General features: G+C 42.9%; 1 protein-coding gene across 1 annotated transcript in view; it reads right to left on the bottom strand.

Annotated features, from left to right (window-relative positions):
* Positions 1-27,415, bottom strand: part of LOC130358786 (G-protein coupled receptor family C group 6 member A-like) — a 53,387-nt gene that overhangs the window by 12,558 nt on the left and 13,414 nt on the right. Inside the window, exons 5-6 of the mRNA XM_056562828.1 lie at positions 13,896-14,780; positions 6,761-6,884 (exon numbers count right to left, since the gene is read on the bottom strand). Of these exons, the coding sequence (XP_056418803.1) occupies positions 6,761-6,884; positions 13,896-14,780 (1,009 nt within the window). The remainder of the gene's footprint in view (positions 1-6,760; positions 6,885-13,895; positions 14,781-27,415) is intronic.

Here is a 27,415-nt window from a genome sequence, read left to right as displayed (position 1 = left end):
GGTGGATACGACCTGGTTGCTACCGCCGCTGCAAGACCATCCCGCTTTGCGGCGGGCTCTGGTGAATACCAGTAGCAACTTAGAACCGGTCCACCAACACGGTCCACGCCAATCCCTCTCTGGCACAGAGGATCCCCCTCCAGCCAGCCGAATCGTGACAGTAGATCCGGCCATGGATCCCGCTGAGGTCCCGCTGCCAGTTGTCGCCGACCTCACCACGGTGGTCGCCCAGCAGTCGCAACAGATAGCGCAACAAGGCCACCAGCTGTCTCAACTGACCGTGATGCTACAGCAGCTACTACCACAGCTTCAGCAATCATCTCCTCCGCCAGCTCCTGCACCTCCTCCGCAGCGAGTGGCCGCATCCAGCCTCCGATTATCTTTGCCGGATAAATTTGATGGGGACTCTAAGTTTTGCCGTGGTTTTCTTTCGCAGTGTTCCCTGCATTTGGAGATGATGTCGGACCAGTTTCCAACTGAAAGATCTAAGGTGGCTTTTGTAGTCAGCCTTCTGTCTGGGAAAGCCCTGTCATGGGCCACACCGCTCTGGGACCGCAATGATCCTGTCACTACCTCTGTACACTCCTTCTTCACGGAGATTCGAAGTGTCTTTGAGGAACCTGCCCGAGCCTCTTCTGCCGAGACTGCCCTGCTGAACCTGGTCCAGGGTAATTCTTCTTTTGGCGAGTACGCCATCCAATTCCGTACTCTTGCCTCCGAATTATCCTGGAATAACGAGGCCCTCTGCGCGACCTTTAAAAAAGGCCTATCCAGTAACATTAAAGATGTGCTGGCCGCACGAGAAATTCCTGCTAACCTGCATGAACTTTTTCATATTGCCACCCGCATTGACATGCGTTTTTCCGAAAGGCGTCAGGAGCTCCGCCAGGATATGGACTTTGTTCGCACGAGGCGGTTTCTCTCCCCGGCTCCTCTCTCCTCTGGTCCTCTGCAATCCGTTCCTGTGCCTTCCGCTGTAGAGGCTATGCAAGTTGACCGGTCTCGCTTGACACCTCAAGAGAGGACACAACGCCGCATGGAGAACCTTTGCCTGTACTGTGCCGGTACCGAACATTTCTTGAAGGATTGTCCTATCCGTCCTCCTTACCAGGAAAGACGCACGCTGACTCCGCACAAAGGTGACACAGCTCTTGATGTGAACTCTGCTTCTCCACGCTTTACTGTGCCTGTGCGGATGTCTTCTTCTACCATCTCTGCTATGGCCTTCTTGGATTCCGGATCTGCAGGAAACTTTATTTTGGCCTCTCTCATCAACAGGTTCAACATCCCGGTGACCAGTCTCGCCAGACCCCTCTACATCAATCCTGTTAATAATGAAAGATTGGACTGTACCGTGCGTTACCGCACGGAACCTCTCTTAATGTGCATCGGACCCCATCACGAAAAAATTGAATTTTTGGTCCTCCCTTACTGCACTTCAGAAATTCTTCTTGGATTACCGTGGCTTCAATGCCATTCTCCTACCCTTGATTGGACCACAGGGGAAATCAAAAACTGGGGTACTTCTTGCCACAAGGACTGTCTTAAACCGGCTCCCAGTACTCACAGTCAAGACCCTGTAGTTCCCCCGGTATCTGGTCTTCCCAAGGCCTATCTGGATTTTGCTGATGTTTTTTGCAAAAAATAAGCAGAGACTTTGCCTCCTCACAGGCCTTATGACTGTCCTATTGACCTCCTCCCTGGTACTACTCCACCCCGGGGCAGAATCTATCCTCTGTCTGCTCCGGAAACTCAAGCCATGTCGGAATACATCCAGGAGAACTTAAAAAAGGGGTTTATCCGCAAGTCCTCCTCCCCTGCCGGAGCTGGATTTTTTTTTGTCTCCAAAAAAGACGGCTCCCTACGCCCTTGCATTGATTACCGCGGACTTAATAAAATCACTGTAAAAAACCGCTACCCCCTACCTCTTATCTCGGAACTCTTTGACCGCCTACGAGGCGCCCACATCTTTACCAAACTGGACTTAAGAGGTGCTTATAATCTCATCCGCATCAGGGAGGGGGACGAATGGAAGACTGCATTTAACACCAGAGATGGACACTTTGAATATCTGGTTATGCCCTTTGGCCTTAGCAACGCCCCTGCCGTCTTCCAAGACTTTGTAAATGAAATTTTTCGTGATCTTCTGTATACCAGTGTTGTGGTTCACCTGGACGATATTCTGATTTTTTCTGCCAACTTAGAAGAACACCGCCAGCATGTCCGCATGGTTCTTCAGAGACTTCGGGACAATCAATTATATGCCAAAATGGAAAAATGTCTCTTTGAATGTCAGTCTCTTCCTTTCCTAGGATACTTAGTCTCTGGCCAGGGACTACAAATGGACCCAGTTAAACTATCTGCCGTATTGGATTGGCCACGCCCCTCCGGACTCCGTGCTATCCAACGTTTTTTGGGATTCGACAATTATTACAGACAATTTATTCCATACTTTTCCACTATTGTGGCTCCTATCGTGGATCTAACCAAGAAAAACGCCAATCCTAAGTCCTGGTCTCCTCAAGCGGAAGACGCATTTAAACATCTCAAGGCTGCCTTTTCTTCTGCTCCTATACTCTCCAGACCTGACCCATCTAAACCCTTCTTATTGGAGGTAGACGCCTCCTCGGTGGGAGCTGGAGCCGTTTTTCTACAAAAAAATTCTTCCGGGCATGCTGTTACTTGTGTTTTATTTTCTAGGACCTTCTCTCCGGCGGAGAAAAGCTACTCCATTGGTGATCGAGAATTACTGGCCATAAAATTGTCGCTTGAGGAATGGAGGCACCTGTTGGAGGGATCCAAATATCCAGTTATTATATACACTGACCCCAAGAATCTCTCTTATCTCCAGTCTGCCCAACGGCTGAACCCTCGCCAGGCTAGGTGTTCGTTGTTCTTTGCCCGTTTTAACTTTGAAATCCATTTTCGCCCTGCTAACAAGAACATTAGGGCCGATGCCCTCTTTCGTTCTTCAGATGCCTCTGAAGTGGAAGCCTCTCCGCAACACATCATTCCTCCGGACTGTCTGATCTCCACTAGTGTTGCTCACGAATATTCGCAATGCGAAATTTATTCGCGAATATCGCATATTCGCGAATTCGCGAATATTTGCGAATATAGCGCTATATATTCGTAATTACGAATATTCGTTTTTTTTTTTTTTATTCATTTTTTTTTTCACAGTACACATCACAGTGATCATCCCTCTCTGCTTCCAGCTTGTGTGGTCTAAAGAAGTCTCTAATACTACTGTGTGAGACCGGCGTGCGCATTTTCGCACATGCAAAAATTAGCATATGCTAATTTTCGCATTTGCGAATTTTCACTTATGCTAATTTTTTTATATGCTAATTTTCGCATATCTTAATTTTTCGCATATGTTAATCGGCGAATTTTCGTATATGCGAAAATAAAACGAGAATATTACGAATATGCGAATATTCGCGAATATATCACGAATATTTGTCCATATATTCGCGAATATTCGCGAATTCGAATATGGCCTATGCCGCTCAACACTAATCTCCACTTCTCCAGCTTCCATCAGACAAACTCCTCCAGGGAAGACCTTCGTTTCTCCACGCCAGCGCCTCGGGATTCTTAAGTGGGGTCACTCCTCCCACCTCGCAGGCCATGCTGGCATCAAAAAATCCATTTAACTCATCTCTCGATTTTATTGGTGGCCTACTCTGGAGACAGATGTTGTTGATTTCGTGCGGGCTTGTACTGTCTGTGCCCGGGATAAGACTCCTCGCCAGAAGCCTGCTGGTCTCCTTCACCCTCTGCCTGTTCCTGAACAACCTTGGTCACAGATTGGTATGGACTTTATTACTGACTTGCCTTTATCCCATGGCAACACAGTTGTTTGGGTGGTCGTTGATCGATTCTCCAAGATGGCACATTTTATCCCTCTTCCAGGCCTTCCTTCGGCGCCTCAGTTGGCAAAGCAATTTTTTATACACATTTTTCGCCTTCATGGGTTGCCCACGCATATCGTCTCGGATAGAGGCGTTCAATTTGTGTCTAAATTCTGGAGGGCCCTCTGTAAGCAGCTCAAGATCCAATTAAACTTCTCTTCTTATCATCCCCAATCCAATGGGCAAGTAGAAAGAATTAATTAGGTCCTGGGTGACTATTTGCGACATTTTGTTTCCTCCCGCCAGGATGACTGGGCAGATCTTCTACCATGGTCCGAATTCTCATACAATTTCAGAGTCTCCGAATCTTCTGCTAAATCCCCATTCTTCGTGGTGTACGGCCGTCACCCTCTTCCCCCCCTCCCTACTCCCATGCCCTCTGGTTTGCCCGCTGTTGATGAAGTGACTCTAGACCTTTCCACCATATGGAAAGAAACCCAAAATTCTCTTTTACAGGCTTCATCCCGGATGAAAAAATTTGCTGATAAGAAAAGAAGAACTCCCCCCATTTTTGCTCCCGGAGACAAGGTATGGCTCTCCGCCAAGTATGTCCACTTTCGTGTCCCCAGTTATAAACTGGGACCACGCTATCTTGGTCCTTTCAAAATCAAGTGCCAGATCAACCCTGTCTCTTACAAACTCCTTCTTCCTCCTTCTCTCCGTATTCCCAATGCCTTCCATGTCTCTCTCCTTAAACCACTCATCCTTAACCGCTTCTCTCCCAAAGTTGTTTCTCCCACTCCAGTTTCCGGATCTTCTGACGTCTTTTCTGTGAAGGAGATTCTAGCATCCAAGACGGTCAGAGGTAAAAGATTCTTCTTGGTTGACTGGGAGAATTGCGGCCCAGAGGAGAGATCCTGGGAACCTGAGGACAACATCCTGGACAAAAGTCTTATCCTCAGGTTCTCAGGCTCCAAAAAGAGGGGGAGACCCAAGGGGGGGGGGGTACTGTTACGCCGAGCGCTCCGGGTCCCCGCTCCTCCCCGGAGCGCTCGCAGCGTTCTCTCATTCGCAGCGCCCCGGGACGCGCCCGCTCGCGATGCGCATCTCGGCTCCCGTACCTGACCCGTCCCCCGTCTGTGTTGTCCTTAGGGCGCGCGCTTGCTGGGTCTCTGCGATTTAAAGGGCCGCTGCACCACTGATTGGCGCAGCAGGCCTAATCAGTATTCTCACCTGTGCACTCCCTACTTATACCTCACTTCCCCTGCACTCCCTCGCCGGATCTTGTTGCCATTGTGCCAGTGAAAGTGTTTCCTTGTGTGTTCCTAGCCTGTGTTCCAGACCTCCTGCCGTTGCCCCTGACTACGATCCTTGCTGCCTGCCCTGACCTTCTGCTACGTCCGACCTTGCTCTTGTCTACTCCCTTGTACCGCGCTTATCTCAGCAGTCAGAGAGGTTGAGCCGTTGATGGTGGATACGACCTGGTTGCTACCGCCGCTGCAAGACCATCCCGCTTTGTGGCGGGCTCTGATGAATACCAGTAGCAACTTAAAACCGGTCCACCGACACGGTCCACGCCAATCCCTCTCTGGCACAGAGGATCCACCTTCAGCCAGCCGAATCGTGACAACCAGCAAATTGTTTTATATTCAAGTGATAGTTGCAAGGTATACTCTGACATCATCTCATCAAAATAAAAAAACAGAGAGAGAGTGTTCAGCACAGCAGGCAGCATTGTCATCCCTAAGCAAACAAGATTGTCTGCCAGAAATGTGGAAAAGCATTTTTTTAAATACATTTGGTAAAAATGATTGTTGAATTTAAAGCTTCTCTGCCTAATGCCACTAATTAGACAGCACCATTACCCTCACTGTCCGCTGCCTACTTTAATTCCCACCTCCTGCTGTACGCTGTTTACTACACCCCACCAGTCCACCACATCTTGTTGTACACTGACTTCTAGAACTTTCACCAGTCAGCCATATCCCGCAGTACGCTGGCTACTACTACTTCCATTAGTCCACCATCTCCTGCTGTATTCTGGACACTACCACTCCCACCAAGTCACGACTGCCTGTTGTATGCTGTATACAACTACCACCAGTCAAGGCCTACACATACACAACCCATGAGCCACAAAAGGGTAAATTTTTTTGCCTTTTCATACAAAAGCTATTTCTTCTTTCACCAATACTGTTGCTATTCCCAAAAAAAGGATCATTTTTGAAATGCTTGAAAAAAGCCAATCCAATACCTCTGTGAGATTTTAACACCAGCAGGCATCTATCAACTACTAGGAATACTTTATGCAGCTTTATGTGTTTTCAACATGCTGTTAGTTACCATGGGTTACCACATGTTGCCATAACTTAGCCTTTAAAACATTTTACATTCCTAGGAGTGTTATACATGGCTTTAGAGCTTTTGGGCAAGTTTTGAGGCTTCTTTCATTAGTTCGAACAGAACCAAATGTTTTCCAAAAGTTCTGCAAGCCCGGGGAATCAAACTTTTTGATTTACGTATGCTCATCTCTATTAGAGACTGGGCACTAGGAAAATTGCTAGAGGTAGGGGAGCAGGCTGGGTAGGTATACCGTTTTTTTATGGTTCATGGAGACCAGGCAACATACTAATAAAAAAATTCCTGGTCGGACAACCCATTTATTCTAAAACAGTAGGGAAGTATCATGTGACCTTAAAGCACAACTGTCACACATTTTTAACCCCTCTAACTAATAGGATGGTAAAGTTAATTAGAATTGCAACCCATACTTTTGGGCTGCTGTTTAGCATTCTTGATCTGCCTGAAAAATAAACTTTCTTGTGGGGTCAGCAACAGTCATATAGGTGTGGCCATGGGTTATTAAACCAATAAGATATAATTTCTATATAATGAATGATTACCGGTTGTGTTTGATATTTCTCCTTCTGGACAGATAACACAGTCATAACAGCAGATCGGCTTCACGTCATTCTTCACCTTTCTGCTACCAGGTGGACAATTTTCTGAACACTGAGAACTTGGGATCTGTTAAAACAATAAAATTTCCTTTAGTCAAAGGAGATTTTCTGTGGCTGCTAAATTATTATACATTCTATATTAACCCCTTAAGGACAATGCATATAAATGTACGTCCTAGTGCCCTGCTTTAAAACGCACCAAGATTTACATTTACATCCTGAGCGGCACTCTGTTTATCACCGGCTTGCAGTCACAGTCAATGATGGACTTTAGCAATCTTACCAATGTTTGTCATTAACCCCTTAAGTGCCCTGATCAATTGTGATCACTGCACTTATTAGCCGCAATCACTATTTCCCTGACCCGTTGGCATCTCTGCAACATAAATGTGTGGGTTCAAATATTTAACAGCACTGCCAGAGGTCCCTGTCACCTCAATATTTACGATCGGTGATAAGAAGGCTTGTGAAGACTGTGAAGACATATAACTATGTTTATTTTACTATAGTTAACACTACTTCTTTACATATAAAATAATCCATAGGACTAATGGAATTGTCATGTATACGATTAAATATTGTTAAGTGGCATCACACAAGATATATAATTATATGTTAAACACATGAAAAGGTAGACAAAGACCGCCACTGGTGTCTATGGTCCGGATCATTCTTTAGCAGACTCTGGCTCTCTGCCTAACACTCATCGCTTCAGCAAAGCAACCAACTAGCTGAAACCGAACGAGGTGCTCAATCCTCCAGAGCATACAGTGCAACATCCATAAAGCAGAATAAGATAATGAGGAGACTCTCCCAGTTTCACGGTGCAGCAGTTTTCTTTATTTTCAGTGCCGGATTGGAGCAGTACAGCATCCGCACACTACACCTGCGGTCCTGCAATGGTGTCTTGCGGATGCTGTACTGCTCCAATCCTGCACTGAAAGTAAGGAAAACTGATGCACCGTGAAACTGGGAGTGCCTCCTCATTATCTTATTCTGCTTTATTATTATATGTTACACAGTGCACATAATTCTGGAATGTGTGTATATATATATATATATATATATATATATACACACACACACATATATATATATATATATATATATATATGTAGATAATATTTATATTGGTGCCATCTTATGATCTCACTGATCTTTTACAGTGATCCCTGCAAAGCCATAGCTTTGCATTGATCAGTGTTATAGGCGGTCGATTGCTCAAGCCTGTATCTCAGGTTTGAAGCAATCAATCGCCAATCGGACGCAATGGAGTAAGGTGAGGGGACCTCCACTCACGTGCTAGTTGATCGAGACATCGATTTTTTATCGCGTTGGTCCTGATCAGCCCGACTGAGCTGCGGGTAAGCTTTCACTTTCATTTTAGGGTTAATAGCGCAGCACAACGATCAGTACCGCAGGTTATTAGCCCAGGGTATCATTAGCCGCCGGGACCGACCCGGTATTTACCGGGATCGGGTGCAGGGTGTACAAGTACGCCCTGCATCCTTAAGAGGAGTAATTGTATCATTTGGCTAAAATTATACCATTTAGTCTGATGAATAGATTTATAAAATATTACCACTACATTGAGATTGTAGCCTTAGTTTGCTTTGGATCTTATATTTTAACTGCAGAAGAATCTGTGAATCAGATCCATATTAAAGCACTGAACTGTTTATAGACCTTCATCCTTCGCCAGCTAATTGTTATAAACAATATTCCCAAATCTGCATATCATTATATTACCTGTGGATTATTTTATTATATAGCCAAACTACCTCCCTAGCTTTACTGATCATCATAACAACTTAAAGGGGTACTCTGCCCCTAGACAACTTATCCCCTATCCAAAGGGTATAAGGGGATTAGATGTCTGATCATGAGGGTCCTGCTGCTGGGGACCCCTGCAATCTCTCCTGCAGCACCTGCTTGTCATCAGCTACAGACCGCTCCGTGCTGATGACTCACGATACAGGGGCTGGTATATCGTACCATCACGGCCCGCACCCTCGTGACATCATGACCCGCCCCCTCAATGCAAGCGTATGGGAGGGGGCGTGATGGCCACCACACCCCCTCCCATACACTTGCATTGAGGGGGTGTGGCCATGACATCAAGATACTCCAGCCCCTGTATCGGAAGTCATCAGCGAATATCGCTCCGTGCAGCTGATGACAGGTGGGTGCGGCAGGAGAGATAACGGGGGTCTCCAGCGGCAGGACACCAGTGATCAGACATCTTATCCCCTATCCTTTGGATAGGGGATAAGATGTCTAGGGGTGGAGTACCCCTTTAACATATCTGAGAAATAGTCGATGTGAATTGCATTGATTATATTTTCTGCAATTCTGCAAATGGGGACTTAAAAAGTGTAAATAAAATAATAAAACATTTTTTTGAAATATAAAATATACCTCCTTTTTCCCATTTTTCAAATAAAAAAATAAGCTTGAAAAAAAACCATATTTGATATTGCCACTGCTGAAATGTCTAAAGTATTAACCCCTTAAGGACGCAGGGTGTAAATGCAGGGTGTAAGCCCTGCACCTGATCCCTTTCCATGAAGTCCGCTGAGGAGCTGAGAGCGCTTCATACTGGGGTGGTCCCATCTGCCATAAGAAGAGGACAATTTTAAGCAAGCTAATTTGAGTACAAAAAGCTATAATTTTATGGTGGTCTTTCCCGGCAGATTAGAACCTATTCTTATCTTTCCAGCTCAAATAAATGTTTATGGTCTTGTTATAAAAAAATATGGAAAAGAAAGAAAATTCAAATATTTGCATAAATAAAAAATACAACCCTAATTTTAAAACAACAATAACAGGCATTTATATAGCGCTTTTCTCCAAACAGGACTCAAAGTATTTCAATACCTCCAAATTATTTTGTACATACCCTTGTTTAGATTTACTAAAACATAATTTGATCCATTTTCAATCTGCTGAAGTCTCTCCTTACCTTCCTATTCTTCCAGATTATTTTAGATGCATTGATGGTAAGCTGCTCATTTGCTGGAGCCCAGGGTGTAAAGGAGCCCACAAGTTTATATATGGAATATTTATTTTTTACCGATATCCAGTTATAAATATGAAATATAGAATTTAATTCTCCTCCTTCATCATAATATTTTCTCTTTCCTGACTTATCCATGTATTCAAATCCTTTTAAATATTTGTTCAGCTTTCAATGAAAAAGTGAGGAACATGTTTTATTATTTTTTTCTGTTTATCATTTGCCCCATAGCCGATATATATTGCTAATGCTGTCTGGGCATTATGGAGCATGAAAGGGGTACTCCGCTGCCCTGCTTCCAGAGCTCCGCTCACCAGCGTCCGGAAGTTTATTGTTCCTAATGCTGTGTGCGGGCTTCCGTGTTCAGGGCCGCCCCTCATGATGTCACGCCCGCCCCCTCAATGAAAGTCTATGGGAGGGGGCGTGACGCCATGAGGAGCGGCCCTCAACACGTAAGCCCGCACACAGCGTTCGGAACAATAAACTTCCAGACGCTGGGGAGCGGAGCTCCAGAAGCAGGGCAGCGGAGTACCCCTTGAAGGGGGTTGGATACAGTCATAGGAGACATCAGAGTGTAATACGAGACTTTTCTATTAGGCACTATATTTGTTTGAATCTGAAAACTGTCCTCATCTCTATACATATAACGGTACAATATTGCTGCTGGGCCAGAACATTTCCCGTTTGGTATCAGCCGATAACCACAATACAAATATAATAAAATTGTATGCAAATAAGACAACATCCTCTCCTGTGACAATCCGCACTGCTTTATGTCTTGGTCAACAGAGCTAATGGACATTTCATGTGATGTACTTGGGGGTCTTAATATAAAGCTAAATAAACATTAGTTTCTTTTTATAAACTTTTAGAAATCTATACAATAGTTTCACCTTTAGATGGAGATATATCATAGGGAAGGGCTATTACCTAAAATGTGCACTACAATTCCTTACCCATAAGGAGAATAATCTTATCTTTTACTGGTATCTTTGTCATACTATAGCTATGGTTTTGTGTCATATGGAAATTCCATAGTTTGGATAGGTTTAGCTCAAGTGGTTTAAAAACGTGATGCACATGTAGAGACCATGTGTCACGTAGCTTAGTGATGCAACCCATTGTCCCCTGGTGGACCCCACATTGTCCATTTTCCAATGAAGCTGTTCCCCTACACAAACCCCAGAAATGAGACAATTGAAAACCATAGTTTAAAAGGTAGCTCCCACCATCCCTTTTTTTCCCTCTCTATCCCTGCCTATTTCCCATCTATCCCTAACCTCCTCCCTGCCTAATTTTTTTTTTACTATATAAAAAATGCAGTTTTGTCTGCCTGGTAGCGTGCTCACTACCAGGCAGACTTCCCCAGCAGGCACCACGTCACTGATGCCTGCCAGGGCTGACTTCCGCCCTTAGTTCATCTACACAGGGTGCCTCCAGCTGTTTCACCACTACAACTCCCAGCTTGCCCTGACATCTATTGGCTGTCAGGGCATGCTGGGAGTTGAAGTGGGGAAAAACTGGAGGCACCCTGTGTTAAAAACAATACATGGCTGTGGCGCAACCCAAACCCCGCTAACCCTCCCCTTAACCCCGCTACCCAAACACCCCCCCTAACCTCCCACAGACATACCAGGACAGTGCAGCGATGGGCAGGACAGCAGCAACGGGATGCCAGGAGGGGGGGCCGACGTGAAAAGCCATGGAGCAGGGGAGCCAATGCGCGCTTCTTCTGTTCTCAGCGCTCGCTCCCGCCTGTTTGATTGACAGGCGGGAGCGAGCACCGCAGTGAGTGAATTCCGACTCATTGCCAGGCTTCAATGAGTCGAAATTCACTAGTGACGTCACTGCCGAATGCAATCGGCCACTAGGATGGCGACCCCTAGTGCCCGAATTTAAAAGTGATTTTAAACTGTTTTAAAATCACTTTTTTTAATTAAAGTATATTAGAGATATGTTGTAGTACTTAAGTACTAAAACATATCAATTTTTTAAATTTCATGACATGTCCATGTAATGAAACTTACACTTTACTACTTATACAATCTATTCATTTCTTTAGCTTTATTCACATATTTCTACTCTACTTACTTTTGTAGCAAACTGTGACACGCTCCCGCCCGTTGGCTGGAATTTCTACAGCTCACTCACCGATCCAAATAACAGAAGTTTGGTTTAGACAAATGTAAAGCAGACATGACAGTAAGCAAACGCTGTGTGATAGGAGGGGAGACATGGGAGCAGCTCCGTGCACAGTATATGCCCCTTATGGAAATCACTGTCCCTCACAGTACTAGAATAAAGTATACGCGCATCTGGTGGACTCACTGTCAGTCAGATTTAGTACAAAAACCTACGGAATTAGGGGGGGGGGAACTAATGAATAAACTATAAACACCCCTAAACTTAGGGCACCCTAAGCTATCAGGGTATATTTAAAAAAAAACTACAATGTCTGGGGAGGCCACAGGTTCCCTTTTAAGATATATTTCTATTCCCATGCTACGTGATGAAATTGGGAATTATAGATCCGGCAGTACTACACTGAGCACATTCAATTATTATTTTTTTTATCACTGTGTCCACATTTTGTGTTTTTTATTCATCGCAAGGATTGGTCAGGGTGTTGCAGCACTTCTGCGTGTCCCTCATGCCGGTCTAAGGGAGGTGTGTGTGGCCATTAGGTTATTCACCTCCTTGCCATTCCCCCCCCCCGGGCATCCTTGCTTCGCCAGGGGTGCCAAACCGTTTTTACTGTCTGCTTGGTGACAACTTGGCTTTTGCCTGGTTGTTCACCATAAGCACTTTTGGTCATTGAGTAGCTTCGGCAAAAGGGGACTTTGTATTTTGGGGGCCTCTCTCCTTTAGGAGAAGGGCTTGCGATGGACCGCATCCTTGTGCATGGCTTTTTGTGTGAACACTTTTTACTTGCACTAGGGTTACTTGAGACCATGTACATTGGCTCCTAAATAAGAAAAAAAAAAGAATTAGACTAGCTCCTGCATTCATTGGCTAGTAGTCAAACATGTGACTAGTTTCTGGTTTCAGCTGTACAGAAATGGAGTGAAATGTGCAGTTGTTAACCCGTTGCGCTCTAAAGAACTCAGAGTATGCCAAAAATGACAGAAAAGTCTAGAAAGACACATTTGCAATGTAGAAAAGCAAAGTTACTTAGGTTCTCAGCCCCTGAAATAAATACTTTACTGTCTAGCAAATCTTTTCTATCCTTAGCCACCTGAATAGACTCAGAGTAGCAGCTGGTACAGCTAGTGCTTGACCACCGCATACATTTTTGGACCTGGTGCTCCACCCGATTGTGTAAGCTCATTGTATTTCCAGTTTGCAGTTCTTTGTATCTTGTTGCTTTATTCATTATCAATGAAGTAAACAATATGTCTTCACTTCGCTATTGTGTGTGAACCTAACTATTTTCTCAATCTATTAATGCACCATAAAACCGCCACTTGGTTTCAGTGAGAGGAAATCTTAATGTTTAGCAAGTAATTTTTACTTTCAACTTTGTGGGAATAGTTTGGATAATGTGATTTCTGTTTCTAGAACGACTGTTCATTGATGCACAAAGCAAAGTCTTTAAAGGAATAGATAGGGGTTGACTAACACATAGCCTGGACCTCAGTCTCGTCAAACACCTTTGGGATGAACTACAATGTAGATTGTGAGCCAGACTCTCTTATCTAACATCAGTATCTGACCTTCTATAAGTGTTCTCATAGACACCTCAAGAAAATCTTCTAAAAAGTTGTTCCAGAACAGTGGAAGTTGTTATACCGCCAAAGGGGGGGGGGGGGGGGGGGGGATCAACTCATATGGTTTTAGAATGGGATATTCTAAAAGTTTTTGAAGGTGTAGTATGTAGGTGTCCCAATACTTTTGTCAGCAAATATATTAACACTAGAGGCTTAAGTTTAGCTGATGATTTTTCCACAAAATCAAAAAGTGCATAAATCCCTTCCTAATGGTCTGACATCTCACAGCAGGGAATGCTATGGGAATTTTTTTTTCTTTAGTGTTTTAATTTGAGCACTGCTATTTGAATTGTACCTTATGTCTATATGAAAATTTTGTCATATACTTGGCAGAAGCTTCTCTTCCAAGAGACTTATGTAAAGCATTAAGTGCATAAGCCATGGATATTAATGCATTGTATGCAACAGTAGATCCATCATTGTTCAGAATGAGAGGTAATACTGTGATATTCTCTTTTCCTGAACACTTGTGCAATTTCATACAAAATACAGCCTGAAAGGCTTTGTTTTTAACATCATTTGGTGACAAGCACCCAAAACCAAAAATCCAAATATCTTCAAGCCATTTATCATCCGGATAATTTGAAGGATGGATGTTACAAAGAAATTCTTTCATATTTTTTGTATTGTAAGGATCCCTCAAAAGTTCTTGACTACTGTTCTGCTCTAGATCATCGTTCATAAGGACCTCAAAGCCCAAGGAACAGTTAACCGCTTTATAAAAATGGTGAAGTATTTCACCATTCACAAACCAGTTAGGTGGCAGAAAAAAAGTTTTTGTATTCAGAACATTATCAGGCAAATCAAAAATTTCCAGTATAGAGAAAGAATAAGTTCCACAAATAATAATGATTTTAGCGGATGAGCGTGAAATAATGTCCCGGCTTTTTTTATTCATGGTTTTCATTTTTGTATCTTCAGAATTTGCCACTGTAAGAAGGAAGACTTTCACAGTAAACTCTATGCAGATACCTTGACTATTAAGAATTGAGGAGACACTTTTGCTCTCTTTTTCTCCACTGTCATCAGCAGTAGCGATAATCCCAACCCAGTTCCATGAGAAATGCTTCAGTACTGCTAACAATGCAGAAACATAGACATGGTCACTACGTGCTGTACGGAACAGGTATGGATACACAACTCTGTCGCTGAACATTGGATCTGTTGCTCCATAACTGATCTAGAGAGAAAGTTACTTTAGTGTTAACATTCCTTTAAATAAATCATTAATTTGGTCCGATCAAACAATGACCTATCTTTATTATTGTCCGTCATGATAACCTTACTTTTCCATGACTTTATCCATATAACTGTTACATATGGGCACGGAAGGAGTGCACTCTAATCTCACCCGCTCCCCTATCCCTGCCTACTTACGTACCTGCCCTAAATGACAAGTCCGTAACCACGAAGACAGTCCCTTCCTGAATATGTGAGGGGCGTAATAGTCAAAACAATAAATTACAAAGAAACAGACTATGTCCGGGATAAGTAGGAATACAGGAAGACTAACAAAATATAACTAAACACACACAATAGTCCAGAGTCAACTAACCGTGTCAAAGGAGAAGTCAAAAGTACCAGGTCACTAATATCAGAGAGAAGTCGAGATCAAATCCAGAGGTCAAAGATGCTGGGTATACAGGAGATACAGGGAAAACAAGTGAGTTTCTGAAGCTGAAAAGACTCTTTCACAGGCGCTGACTGAGAGCCAACTGCTGGGTTAAATAGATAACCCACAGGTGCTCACATCAAGCATTCAGCTGACCAGGCAGACATCTAGGCGTAACCCGGCAACAAAACAAACAAAGAACCTGTCAGAACCTATTAACCCTGTAGGTTCTGACAGTACCCCCCCCCTTTAAGAGGGGCCACTGGACCCTTAAATTTGGTTTTATGTTTGTACGCATGAGAATTGTGGAACCTTTTTATCAAAGTGGAAGCAGGAATAGAAGAGGCTGGAACCCACGATCTCTCCTCCGAACCATAACCTTCCCAATGAACTAAATACTGGACAGAATTTTGACTGTCCAGTCTGGAGACCTCATACTAAAGTTCTTTGTCGACCTCAACTGGAGGAGGTGGAACCGGAACAGGAGACTGAGTAGGAACATAACGTTTTAACAAAGAGCAGTGGAACACATTATGAACCTTAAATGAAGAAGGTAATTTTAATCTGTAACCAACTGGATTAATAACTTCAATTACCTCATAAGGTCCAATAAACCTAGATGCCAATTTTATGATGGAACCTTAAGACGAAGATTTTTAGCAGACAACCACACTTTATCACCAACTTTAAATGTTATGCCACAGTACGTCTCTTGTTGGCAGATCTTTTTTGTAGTTGTTAGGCATTTCTAAGGTTCTTCTGAACCTGGGCCCAAACTGTGCACAGTTTTCTCAGGGTTATCACTATCAGTATCAGTACAGGAAGAAAATCATGGATTAAATCCATAAACACAAAAGAACGATGACATACCAGTAGAAGAATGGTCTTGGTCATTCAAGGCAAACTCAGCAAGAGACAGAAAAGATACCCATTCACCCTGTCTATCTGCTACATAATGGTACTGTTCCGTATTTTGATTCAACCTTTCAGTTTGACCGTTAGATTGGGGTTGAAAAGCAGATGAAAAAGACAATTGAACACCCAACTGTTTACAAAAAGCTTGCCAAAATTTTGAAACAAATTGTACCCCTCAATCTGATACAATATTTTCTGGAACCCCATGATATCTAACAACATGTCTTAAAAATAAGTCAGCAAGAGTTTTAGCCGAAGGGAGATGTTTTAAAGGAATTATATGACACTATAATCTCGAAGTAGAGGACAAATGTAGCCAGCACCGCTGCTATAAGTAAAAATCAGCATGGATGACAGACCAAAAAGTCCTTTACAACCTATGGACAGGTGTAGGTACTAGAGTGGCGCTACATGCTGAAAATACACAGAATCCAATGCAATTTCACACGAAGAAGAAAATAGCAGAGCGCTCACCGTATCAAATGATAGGAGGATCAGTTGGAAGCGTTCATCCACGGACTATGATCGGTCCTGGCAGGGAGGTGGCAGGTGGATACGGGGGATCTCAGATGTCAGGCCACGGACTGTATCATCAGTTGGATCCGGTATTCTTCTTTTTCTGTATAGATTTTAGATAATCCCTGATGGTTTTATCACATCTGTATGTAATGATGGGTTTTTGGGCTGCCACTTCCTGAATGTAGATGTCCGCTTCTAACATGCACCAATTGGAATGTATTATATTTTTTATTCGTTCGTTTAGAGGTGAATTTCTAAACGAAAAAATGGCTCGAGAAGGACCATGCATTTTTTATTCCTGATCTTTGTCTAATAATAATGTTTCCCTGGTGATTTCATTAATTCTGTTGCGAGCCTTATCGAGGTTATCACTTTTCTAGGGTACCCTCTTTTTATTAAGCGGTTGGAAAGTTCTCATATTTGTTGATCACATACTTCAGGGTTACTATTAATACATTTGAGGCGCCCAATCTGACTAAAGGGAATCCCATTTTTAGTCTGACATGTATATGACGACTTGTAATGCAGGTAGGCATTCCTGGCTGTCTTTTTCCTGAAACCAGAGGTTTTAATTTGACCATTAACAATGTTAATCATGACATCCAGAAATTCTAGGGATATCCCCCCCAAAACTGCTGTAAAGTACATGTTCATGTCATTGATGTCGTTCAGGTACGAGACAAATTCTCGGAAATTCTCAGATCCTGCTGTCAAAACCATAGAAAAAGTACGGAATATGGAAAAAGGAGTCCTCACTCTGAATACGGCAGAAAAATTAGTTCCAATTAACCCATGCAAACCACATATGTATATCCTCCCAAAAATTCACAAGAAGGAAAACCCCCCTCCTGGATGCCCAATTATTGCAGCCATTGGCTCCCCGACCCAGTACCTCTCCAGTTACTTGGATTGGCTCCTATCCCTGCTCCTTAAATGCATACCTACTTTCTTGAGGGACACAGGTGATTTGATCAAAGCCCTTCAAAATTTCAAATGGCAGGAAGGTTACAGTTTAGCTTCTATTGACGTCGAGAGCCTGTACACCTGCATCCCTCATGATGCGGGTGTACAGGCTCTCGAGACATTTTTGTCATCCTCTGCCAGGTCAACTGATTTTATTCAGTTCGTCACTGAAACTACCCTCTTGGTCCTAAATAATAACTGCTTCCAATGTGCAGGGGAATGGTACAGACATTTGCTGGGGACAGCAATGGGGTCCCCAGTTTCATGCGTTTATGCAAACATATTCTTGAGTATTTTGGAACAAAATGATATCTTCACATCGCTCAATCCCTTCCTACACCCTATCAAACTGATTTTAAGGTACTTAGACAATATTCTCGTGGTCTGGTCGGGATCCCCGGACCAGTTCCGAGAATTCGTCTTGTACCTAAACGACATCAATGACATGAACATGTACTTTACAGCAGTTTTTGGGGGGATATCCCTAGAATTACTGGATGTCATGATTAACATTGTTAATGGTCAAATTAAAAACTCTGGGTTCATGAAAAATATAGCCAGGAATGTCTACTTGCATTACAAGTTATCACATACCTCTCAGACAAAAAATGGAATTCCCTTTAGTCAGATGGTGCGCCTCAAACATATTAATAGTAACCCTGAAGTATGTGATCAACAAATAAGAGAAACTGTCCAATTGCTTAAAAAAAAGAGGGTACCCTAGAAAAGGGATAACCCAGGCTTGCAACAGAATCAATGAAATCCCCAGGGAAAGATTATTATTAGACAATGATCAGGAAGAAAAAAAATGCATTGTCCTTCTCAAGCTATTTTTTTGTTTAGAAATAACCTCTAAACGAACTAATTAAAAATATAATACATTCCAATTGGTGCATGTTAGAAAAGGACATCGACATTCAGGAAGTCGCATTACTTACAGACGTGATAAAACCATCAGGGATTATCTAAAATATAAACAGAAAAAGAAGAATACCGGATCCAACTGGTTAACAGATACCCCTAGTGCTGGCAATCATTGTTATGGTTCCTGCTCTTTTTGTGAGATGAACATCAAAACCAGTGTGATACAGCTAGGTAGTTACAAAATCTTGGTTAAACAACCCATCACTTGCAGGTCCTCCTATGTAGTATACTGCATGGTGTGTCCATGCGGGTTGTACTACATAGGGAAGACAATTCGGCCCCTGTTTCACAACATCAGGGAACATGTCAGATCGATCAAATTGAAAGAATTGAGTTTCCAGGTAGAGGAATCCATCATAAGGAATCCAGATAGATCCCTTGGCTGAACACAACAGGACCACTGGGTTTAACCCCTTAAGGACTGAGCCTTTTTTCACCTTAAGGACGAGGCCCTTTTTGCAATTCTGACCACTATCACATTTATGCATTAATAACTCTGGGATGCTTTTACTGATTATTTTGATTCCGAGATTTTTTTCGTGACATATTCTACTTTAACACAGTGGTAAATATTCATCGTTACTTGCATCCTTTTTTGGTGAAAAATCCACAAATTTCATGAAAATTTAGAAAATGTAGCATTTTTCTAACTTTGAAACTCTCTGCTTGTAAGGAAAATGGATATTCCAATAAAATTATATCTTGATTCACATATACAATACGTCTTCTTTATATTTGCATCATAAAGTTGACATGTTTTTACTTTTGGAAGACATCAGAGGGCTTCAAAGTTCAGCAGCAATTTTCCAATTTTTCACAATATTTAAAAAATCGGAATTTTTCAGGGACCAGTTCAGTTTTGAAGTGGATTTGAGGAGTCTTCATATTATAAATACCCCATAAATGACCCCATTGTAAAAACTGCACCCCCAAAGTATTCAAAATGACATTCAGAAAGCATGTTAACCCTTTAGGTGTTTCACAGGAATAGCAGTAAAATGAAGGAGAAAATTCTAAATCTTCATTTCTTAAACTCTCATGTTCTTGTAGACCCAGTTTTTGAAATTTTATAAGGGGTAAAAGGAGAAAAGCCCCACAAAATTTGTAACCCAATTTCTCTTGAGCAAGGAAATACCTCATATGTGGATGTCAAGTGCTCTGTGTGTGCACTACAAGGCTCAGAAGGGAAGGAGCGACAATAGGATTTTGGAGAGTACGTTTTTCTGAAATGTTTTTTTGGGGGGCATGTCAAATTTACGTATATTTACGTCCTGCGCCGGCTCCCGCGATATGAAGCGGGATCGCGCCGCAATCCCGCATCATATCGCGTCGGTCCCGGCGCTCATCAACGCTCCTGGCAGGAGCAGTCAAGCGCCGATAACACTGATCACAGGCGTGTTAATACACGCCTGTGATCTGTGTAAGAGATCAGTGTGTGCAGTGTTATAGGTCCCTGTGGGACCTATAACACTGCAAAAAAAATGTAAAAAAAAGTGTTAATGAAGGTCATTTAACCCCTTCCCTAATAAAAGTTTGAATCACCCCCCTTTTCCCATAAAAAAAATAAACATATGTGGTATCGCCGCATGCGTAAATGTCCGAACTATAAAAATATATCATTAATTAAACCGTACGGCCAATGGCGTACGCGCAAAAAAATTCCAAAGTCAAAAAAAGCACATTTTTGGTCACTTTTTATACCATTAAAAAGTGAATAAAAAGTGATCAAAAAGTCCGATCAAAACAAAAATCATACAGATAAAAACTTCAGATCACGGCACAAAAAATGAATACCCATACCGCCCTGTACGTGGAAAAATAAAAAAGTTATAGGGGTCAGAAGATGACATTTTTAAACGTATAAATTTTCCTGCATGTAGTTATGATTTTTTACAGAAGTGCGACAAAATCAAACCTATATAAGTAGGGTATCATTTTAATCATATCGACCTACAGAATAATGATAAGGTGTAATTTTTACCGAAATATGCACTGTGTAGAAACGGAAGCCCCCAAAAGTTACAAAATGGCATTTTTTCCTCGATTTTGTCGCACAATGATTTTTTTTTTCCATTTCGCCGTGCATTTTTGGGTAAAATGACTAATGTCACTGCAAAGTAGAATTGGTGACGCAAAAAATAAGCCATAATATGGATTTTTAGGTGAAAAATTGAAAGGGCTATGATTTTTAAAAGGTAAGGAGGAAAAAACGAAAGTGCAAAAACGGAAAAACCCTGAGTCCTTAAGGGGTTAAGAAGCCCCTATGGTGCCAGAACAGCAAAAAATAAAAAATAAAAAAAACATGGCATACTATTTTGAAAACTACACTCCTCAAGGAAAGTAGCAAAGGGGTACAGTGAGCCTTAACACCCCACAGGTGTTTGACGACTTTTCGTTAAAGTCGGATGTGTAAATAAATTTTTTTTCTCTTAAATGCTGGTTTTCCCCCAAATTTTTGCAAGGGGTTATAGGAGAAAATGCCACCCAAAATTATTTGTAACCCCATCTCTTCTGAGTATGCAAATACCTCGTGTGTGGACGTCAAATGCTCTGCTGGCAAACTACAATGCTCAGAAGAGGAGGAGTCACATTTGGCTTTTGGAAAGCAAATTTAGCTGAAATGGTTTTTGGGGGGCATGTCGCATTTAGGAAGCCACTATGGTGCCAGAACAGCAAAAAAAAAAAAAACCACATGGCATACTATTTTGGAAACTACACCCCGCAAGGAATGTAACAAGGGATACATTGAGCCTTAACACCCCACAGGTGTTTGACAAATTTCCGCTAAAGTTGGACAGGGAAATGAAAAATTAGATTTTTTCACTAAAATGCTGGTGTTACCCCAAATTTCTTCTGAGTACGGAAATACCCCATTTGTGGATGTTAAGTGCTCTGCGGGCGAACTACAATGCTCAGAATAGAAGTAGCGCCATTTAGCGTTTGGTGAGAGCATTAGGTTGGAATAGAAGTTGGGGGCCATGTGCGTTTACAAAGCCCACTGTGGTGCCAGAACAGTGGATCCCCCCCCCATGTGACCCCATTTTGGAAACTACACCTCTTAAATAATTTAATAAGGGGTGCAGTGAACATTTACACCCCACTGGCGTTTGACAGATCTTTGGAACAGATCTTAAATTTTTCATTTTCACGGACCACTGTTCCAAAAATCTGACACATTCTCTTTCCAAAATCCCAATGGCGCTCCCTCTCTTCTGAGCATTGTAGTTCAACAGCAGAGCAATTTACATCCACATATGGGGTATGATCTTACTCAGAAGAAATGGGGTTACAAATTTCGTTTTTTTTTTTCCTATTCTCCCTTGTGAAAATGAAAAATGTAGGGTAACACCAGCATTTTAGTGGGAAAAAAAAAGTATTTTCTCATTTTCACATCCAACTTTAACGAAAATTTGTCAAACACCTGTGGGGTGTTAAGGCTTACTATACCCCTTGTTACATTCCGTGAGGGGTGTAGCTTCCAAAATGTGGTCACATCTGGGTATTTATTGTTTTGCGTTTATGTCAGAACCACTGTAAAATCCCCTGTGCAAATCACCAATTTAGGCCTCAAATGTACATAGTGCACTCTCACTCCTGAGCCTTGTTGTGCGTCCGCAGAACATTGTACACCCACATATGGGGTATTTCCGTATTCAGGAGAAATAGCGTTACAAATTTTGGGGGTCTTTTTTTTTCCTTTTACCGCTTGTGAAAATTAAAAGTATGGGGCAATACCAGCATGTTAGTGTAAATATTTTTATTTTTTTTACATTAACATGCTGGTGTAGACAACAACTTTACCTTTTCATAAGGGGTAAAAGGAGAAAAAGCCCCCCAAGATTTGTAGTGCAATTTCTCCCAAGTACGGAGATACCCCATATATGGCCCTAAACTGTTTCTTTGAAATATGACAGGGATCCAAAGCAAGAGAGCGCCATGTGGATTTGAGGCCTAAATTGGGGATTTGAATCCGCCACAAAAATACCCCACGGCAGTGTTTCCCTACACAGGGTGTCTCCAGCTGTTGCAAAACTCCCAGCATGCCTGGACAGTCAGTGGCTGTCTGGCAATACTGGGAGTTGTTGTTTTTCAACAGCTGGAGGCTCTATTTTGGAAACAGTGCAGTACAAGACGTTTTTTTTTTTACTGGTTGGGGGGAGAAGACTGTGTAGGGGTATATGTATATGTAGTGTTTTACTTTTTATTTTGGGTAGGTGTAGTGTAGTGTAGTGAGTTTGAGCTGTGGTGGAAAATTTGCCACATCTCAAACTTGCAGCAGAAAACTTACTGTAAACCCTGTACATTCACATGGGCGGGGGGCAAACCTCCAGCTGCTGCAAAACTACAACTCCCAGCATGCACTGACAGACCATACATGCTGGGAGTAATAGCCAACTCAGGTGGGGCTTGCAGCTTGCCTCCCTCCTCCCATTGCATGTGTGCGTAGTAACACTGGAGGGTATCTGGAAGGAAGTTGTGAGCCAGCCGAATGCTGCCGTAATTGCCCACTGGCCCCTGTTCTGTTTATCAAGCACAGGTAGGACTAGCGTTAGAAACCTTGAGAAACCTTGGCGTTGGTGTGCGGGCTCTGGTGTGTCCTTCATATAAGGATACACTGGCGAATGTCTCAATTTTAACATCAGTGTTGAGGGATAGCCAATGTATTGTTTACATCTACCACAGTAGTGCACCCATATTCTTGTATTGTATTCTAATTGTTACATATCCACACTGTTTATGTAGGATTCTATTGTGGCACTTGCAGTCCGCTGCAGGCATCCTCCATTGTATGCATTTTTATGCTGGGGATCGCCCCTAGCAACGGACTACAAGGGCAGGATCTGCTCCCCCAGTATAAATGCACAACCGCATTTGGGGTTGAGCACTTCCAGCCATTTGAGACCACGTTTTTTGTTGTTTGTTTAAATTTTAAATTTGGAGGTGTGTAAACTCCAACATTAATGCGCCTTGAATATCTACCAGGCAGCATTAAGGTAGCACCTGTGAGGCCAGGCACCCATAATAGCCAACTCAGGTGGGGCTTGCAGCTTGCCTCCCTCCTCCCATTGCATGTGTGCGTAGTAACACTGGAGGGTATCTGGAAGGAAGTTGTGAGCCAGCCGAATGCTGCCGTAATTGCCCACTGGCCCCTGTTCTGTTTATCAAGCACAGGTAGGACTAGCGTTAGGTCTCACACCAAATTGAGAAACCTTGGCGTTGGTGTGCGGGCTCTGGTGTGTCCTTCATATAAGGATACACTGGCGAATGTCTCAATTTTAACATCAGTGTTGAGGGATAGCCAATGTATTGTTTACATCTACCACAGTAGTGCACCCATATTCTTGTATAGTAATAGTTATACAACAGCTGGAGGCACGTTGGTTGGGAAACACTGAGCGTTTGTTACTTAACTCAGTGTTTCGCAACCAGTATGCCTCCAGCTGTTGCAAAATTACAACTCCCAGCATGTACAGTCTCTCAGTGCATGCTGGAAGTTATATTTTTGCAACAGCTGTAGGCACACTGGTTGCAAAACACTGATCAATGTGTCTCCAGCTGTTACAAAACTGCAACAATCAGCATGCATTGACAGACGAAGGGCATGCTTAGAGTTGTAGTTTTGCAACAGCTGAAGGCACACTGCTACAACTCCCTGCATGCCCTTTGGTAGTCTGTGCATGCTGGGAGTTTTCATAGCAAAAAATGTGCCTCCAGCTGTTGCATAACTACAAGCCCCAGCATGCACAGACTACCAAAGAGCATGCAGGGAGTTGTAGTTGGAACTCCAGCTGTTGCAAAACTACAACTCCCAGCATGCCCTTTGGCTTTGCATGCTGCGAGTTGTTGCTAAGTAACAGTAGGAGGTGAACAGGACTCACCTCCTGCTGTATCCTGCCGCCGGGACCGATCCTGCTGCTCCTGTCGCCGCCACTGATCCTGATGGGACCCCCGTTGGACCAGGGCAAGGTAGGAGACCCCCCGCCGGTGCCCATCTCCGCTCCAATCGCCGTCCCGATCGCCGCCCAGCAGGTCCGTGATTGGTCGGTCGTGCCACCTCAATCCTGCTGGGTAAGGGTGAATGGGGCTGTCTCAGACAGCTCCATTCACGCTTTTTTTTCCAAGTCATCAGTGACCCAATTGACCCGGAATAGCGTCAAATCGCAGGTCTGAATTGACCAGCGATTTGCAGCGATCGCCGACATGGGGGGTCTCAGGACCCCCCTCGGCGATGTGCTGGGATGGCTGCTGATAGATATCAGCAGTCATCCCATTCCGATCACCGCATCCAGAGACGCGGTGATCCAGGAAAGTTGCGCTGTAAATGTACAGCGTTGTGCGCTAAGTACTTCTTAGCAGCGCCGTATATTTACGGTGCTCATCCTTAAGGAGTTAAATGACAAAAATTAATTTAGTGCATTACTATATATCTCTATACAACATCCTGCTATTCGCAAGTTAGAAGTTATTAATTCAGTATGTTCTTGTTTTTATCATATTTTTTTCACTTTCACTGTACATAATTAACTAACACTCACCTGTGTTTGTTTCATTCTCTGGCGTGACGTCCTTTGGGAATAGGTTAAAGACATGGAGCATGCGTGATGACGTCTCTCAGCGGCCTGACAGTGCCTAGGGGCATGATACGGTCCGTGGCCCGACGTCTGAGCTCCCCCCGTATCCACCTGCCACCTCCCTGCCAAGACCGATTATAGTCCGTGGATGAACGCGTCCGACTGAACCGCCTGTCATCTGATACAGTGAGCTCTCCGCTATTATCTTCTTTGTGTGAAATTGCATGATATGACACTGTTTACTAAACCTGTCCACCACCACCCATAGAACAGTTTTTCCCTCAGATGGAGGCAGTCAGTCATAAAATAAAAACAATCCCTTCTTCTCCCACTCTTCACACACTGATAGCAACACCGCAGGAGAAATAACTTATGAAAGAATAAAGTTATGTTAAAACCAAACACATCATTGTTTTTCTTATGAAATTCCCAGTAAGTTTGATGTGTCACATGACCCTCTTCCTATTGAAATTTTGATTCAAAATGGCCGACTTCAAAATGTCCGCCATGGTCACCACCCATCTTGAAATGTTTCCCCCCTCACATATACTAATATGCCACAAACAGGAAGTTAATATCACCAACCATTCCCATTTTATTAAGGTCTATCCATATAAATGGCCCACCCTGTACATTATTAGCAGTGTTAGAGTGTGCTTCAGAGCTGTTGGGTAGTGTTAGAAACGTATTTGGGGTTTATTTAATTGCCGGTATGCGTTAAACCAAGCCGAATCTAGCAACAATTTTGAAAAAGTTCAGCAAACTTCAGTCAAACTTTTCAAAAGTTCGCTCATCTCTAATCAAGTTCATAAACTGTATTAATATATTCAAGCACCTGTAAAATGTGCTGGGAAACCGAGTACAGTCCAGATAGCACAGGACACTTTCAAAGGTTTTGTGTAGTCCATATGTTACAACCCGAGGTATGCTGAGACCTGTGCTTCTACTATAATAATGTCACTCGTGGTTTAAGTGGTAAGACAGTCTCATGCAAGTTCTCCCTGTGCACACAGCCTTTGCCAATGGAAGGCCTACTGATGACTCTAAGGTAATTACTGTCATGAACGGGAGGACAGGGAAAAGTGAACCCTAAGCTGTCCCTATAAACCACTCTCCCTGCCTACCTGCCCATCCACCCTAAATGACAGATTGTTAACTTGGAGCCGGTCCCTTCCAAGCGGAAAAGTGCATTGGCGTAGAAGTGAACAATACATACGAAACTACACATGGTCGGGGAACACTTCAGGAAAATAACGGGAATACAATAACCAGAACAGAAATCTAAATACCAACTAGGCAGGATATAGCATACTAACATAAAACAGGTCAGGAAATCAAGAACACTTTTCACACTGGACACAGAACACATTAGACACCCCACTCCAAACATGGAGGGACATCAATACCAAACCAAATAGACTCCTAGCCAACGGGCACTCCCCACTGAATGATCAAGATACTGGCCTAGGAGGAAATATAAATACTAAATACAAGCAAACATGGGTACAAGCACAAGACTCACTCACTCCTTGATAGACCGAATAGCCCAAGGCTCAGAACATGATTCTATCTTCAGAGTTGCAGGAACAAAAGGTCAAAACAGGACTGACAACGCTCAGTGTAAACACGGACTAAGATCTATCAAGGTAAATGCAGAACGAACATACAAAATACTAAAACCCATCAAATGTACTATAAAAAGGCAGGCTAAAATCTATTTATCAAACAGTACAGATAACCATGGTTAAAACTCAGGATATGTGCACAGACATAGTGAAAGTGCATAATAAACCAGACATTGTCAGAGTATAAATCTAAATACCAGCCGAGAGTTCCAGCAGAGCACAAGTCTAAATAACTACACCCGAGATGCCATAGGCTGAAAGCATTAACTCTTCCCAAACAAGGGAGAATTAGCACAGAAACTTTTCAGACAAACCTAATGTCTGAACAGGAGCACCACAATGCAAAAACATAGAAACGGACATTACAGTTACCCACGTGCAGGCAGAGGAAAAATGCTGCTACAATGTATCATTTTGGATTTCTTCCTTGGGAATGTACTTCTCTTATTGTCAATGCTTGGACTCTGTGATGTGTACATCCTTCACAGGCTAGTCAGTAAACAACTACAGGGAGCAAAACAATTTACAATATTATTTGCACATAAATCTGAACACATCTGACACTCATCCCCTTAACCCGTGGTGGGACATCACACATTCCCTTAAGAATTCACAGCTATTTTTGCAGCAAAAGGGCGACCTTTCCAAAATTAGGCACATGGTTTTAATGTAATGTCTGACTATG

This window comes from Hyla sarda, chromosome 1, assembly GCF_029499605.1.
Source record: "Hyla sarda isolate aHylSar1 chromosome 1, aHylSar1.hap1, whole genome shotgun sequence".
Taxonomy (NCBI): domain Eukaryota; kingdom Metazoa; phylum Chordata; class Amphibia; order Anura; family Hylidae; genus Hyla; species Hyla sarda.
This window is presented reverse-complemented; position numbering and strand designations above follow the sequence as displayed.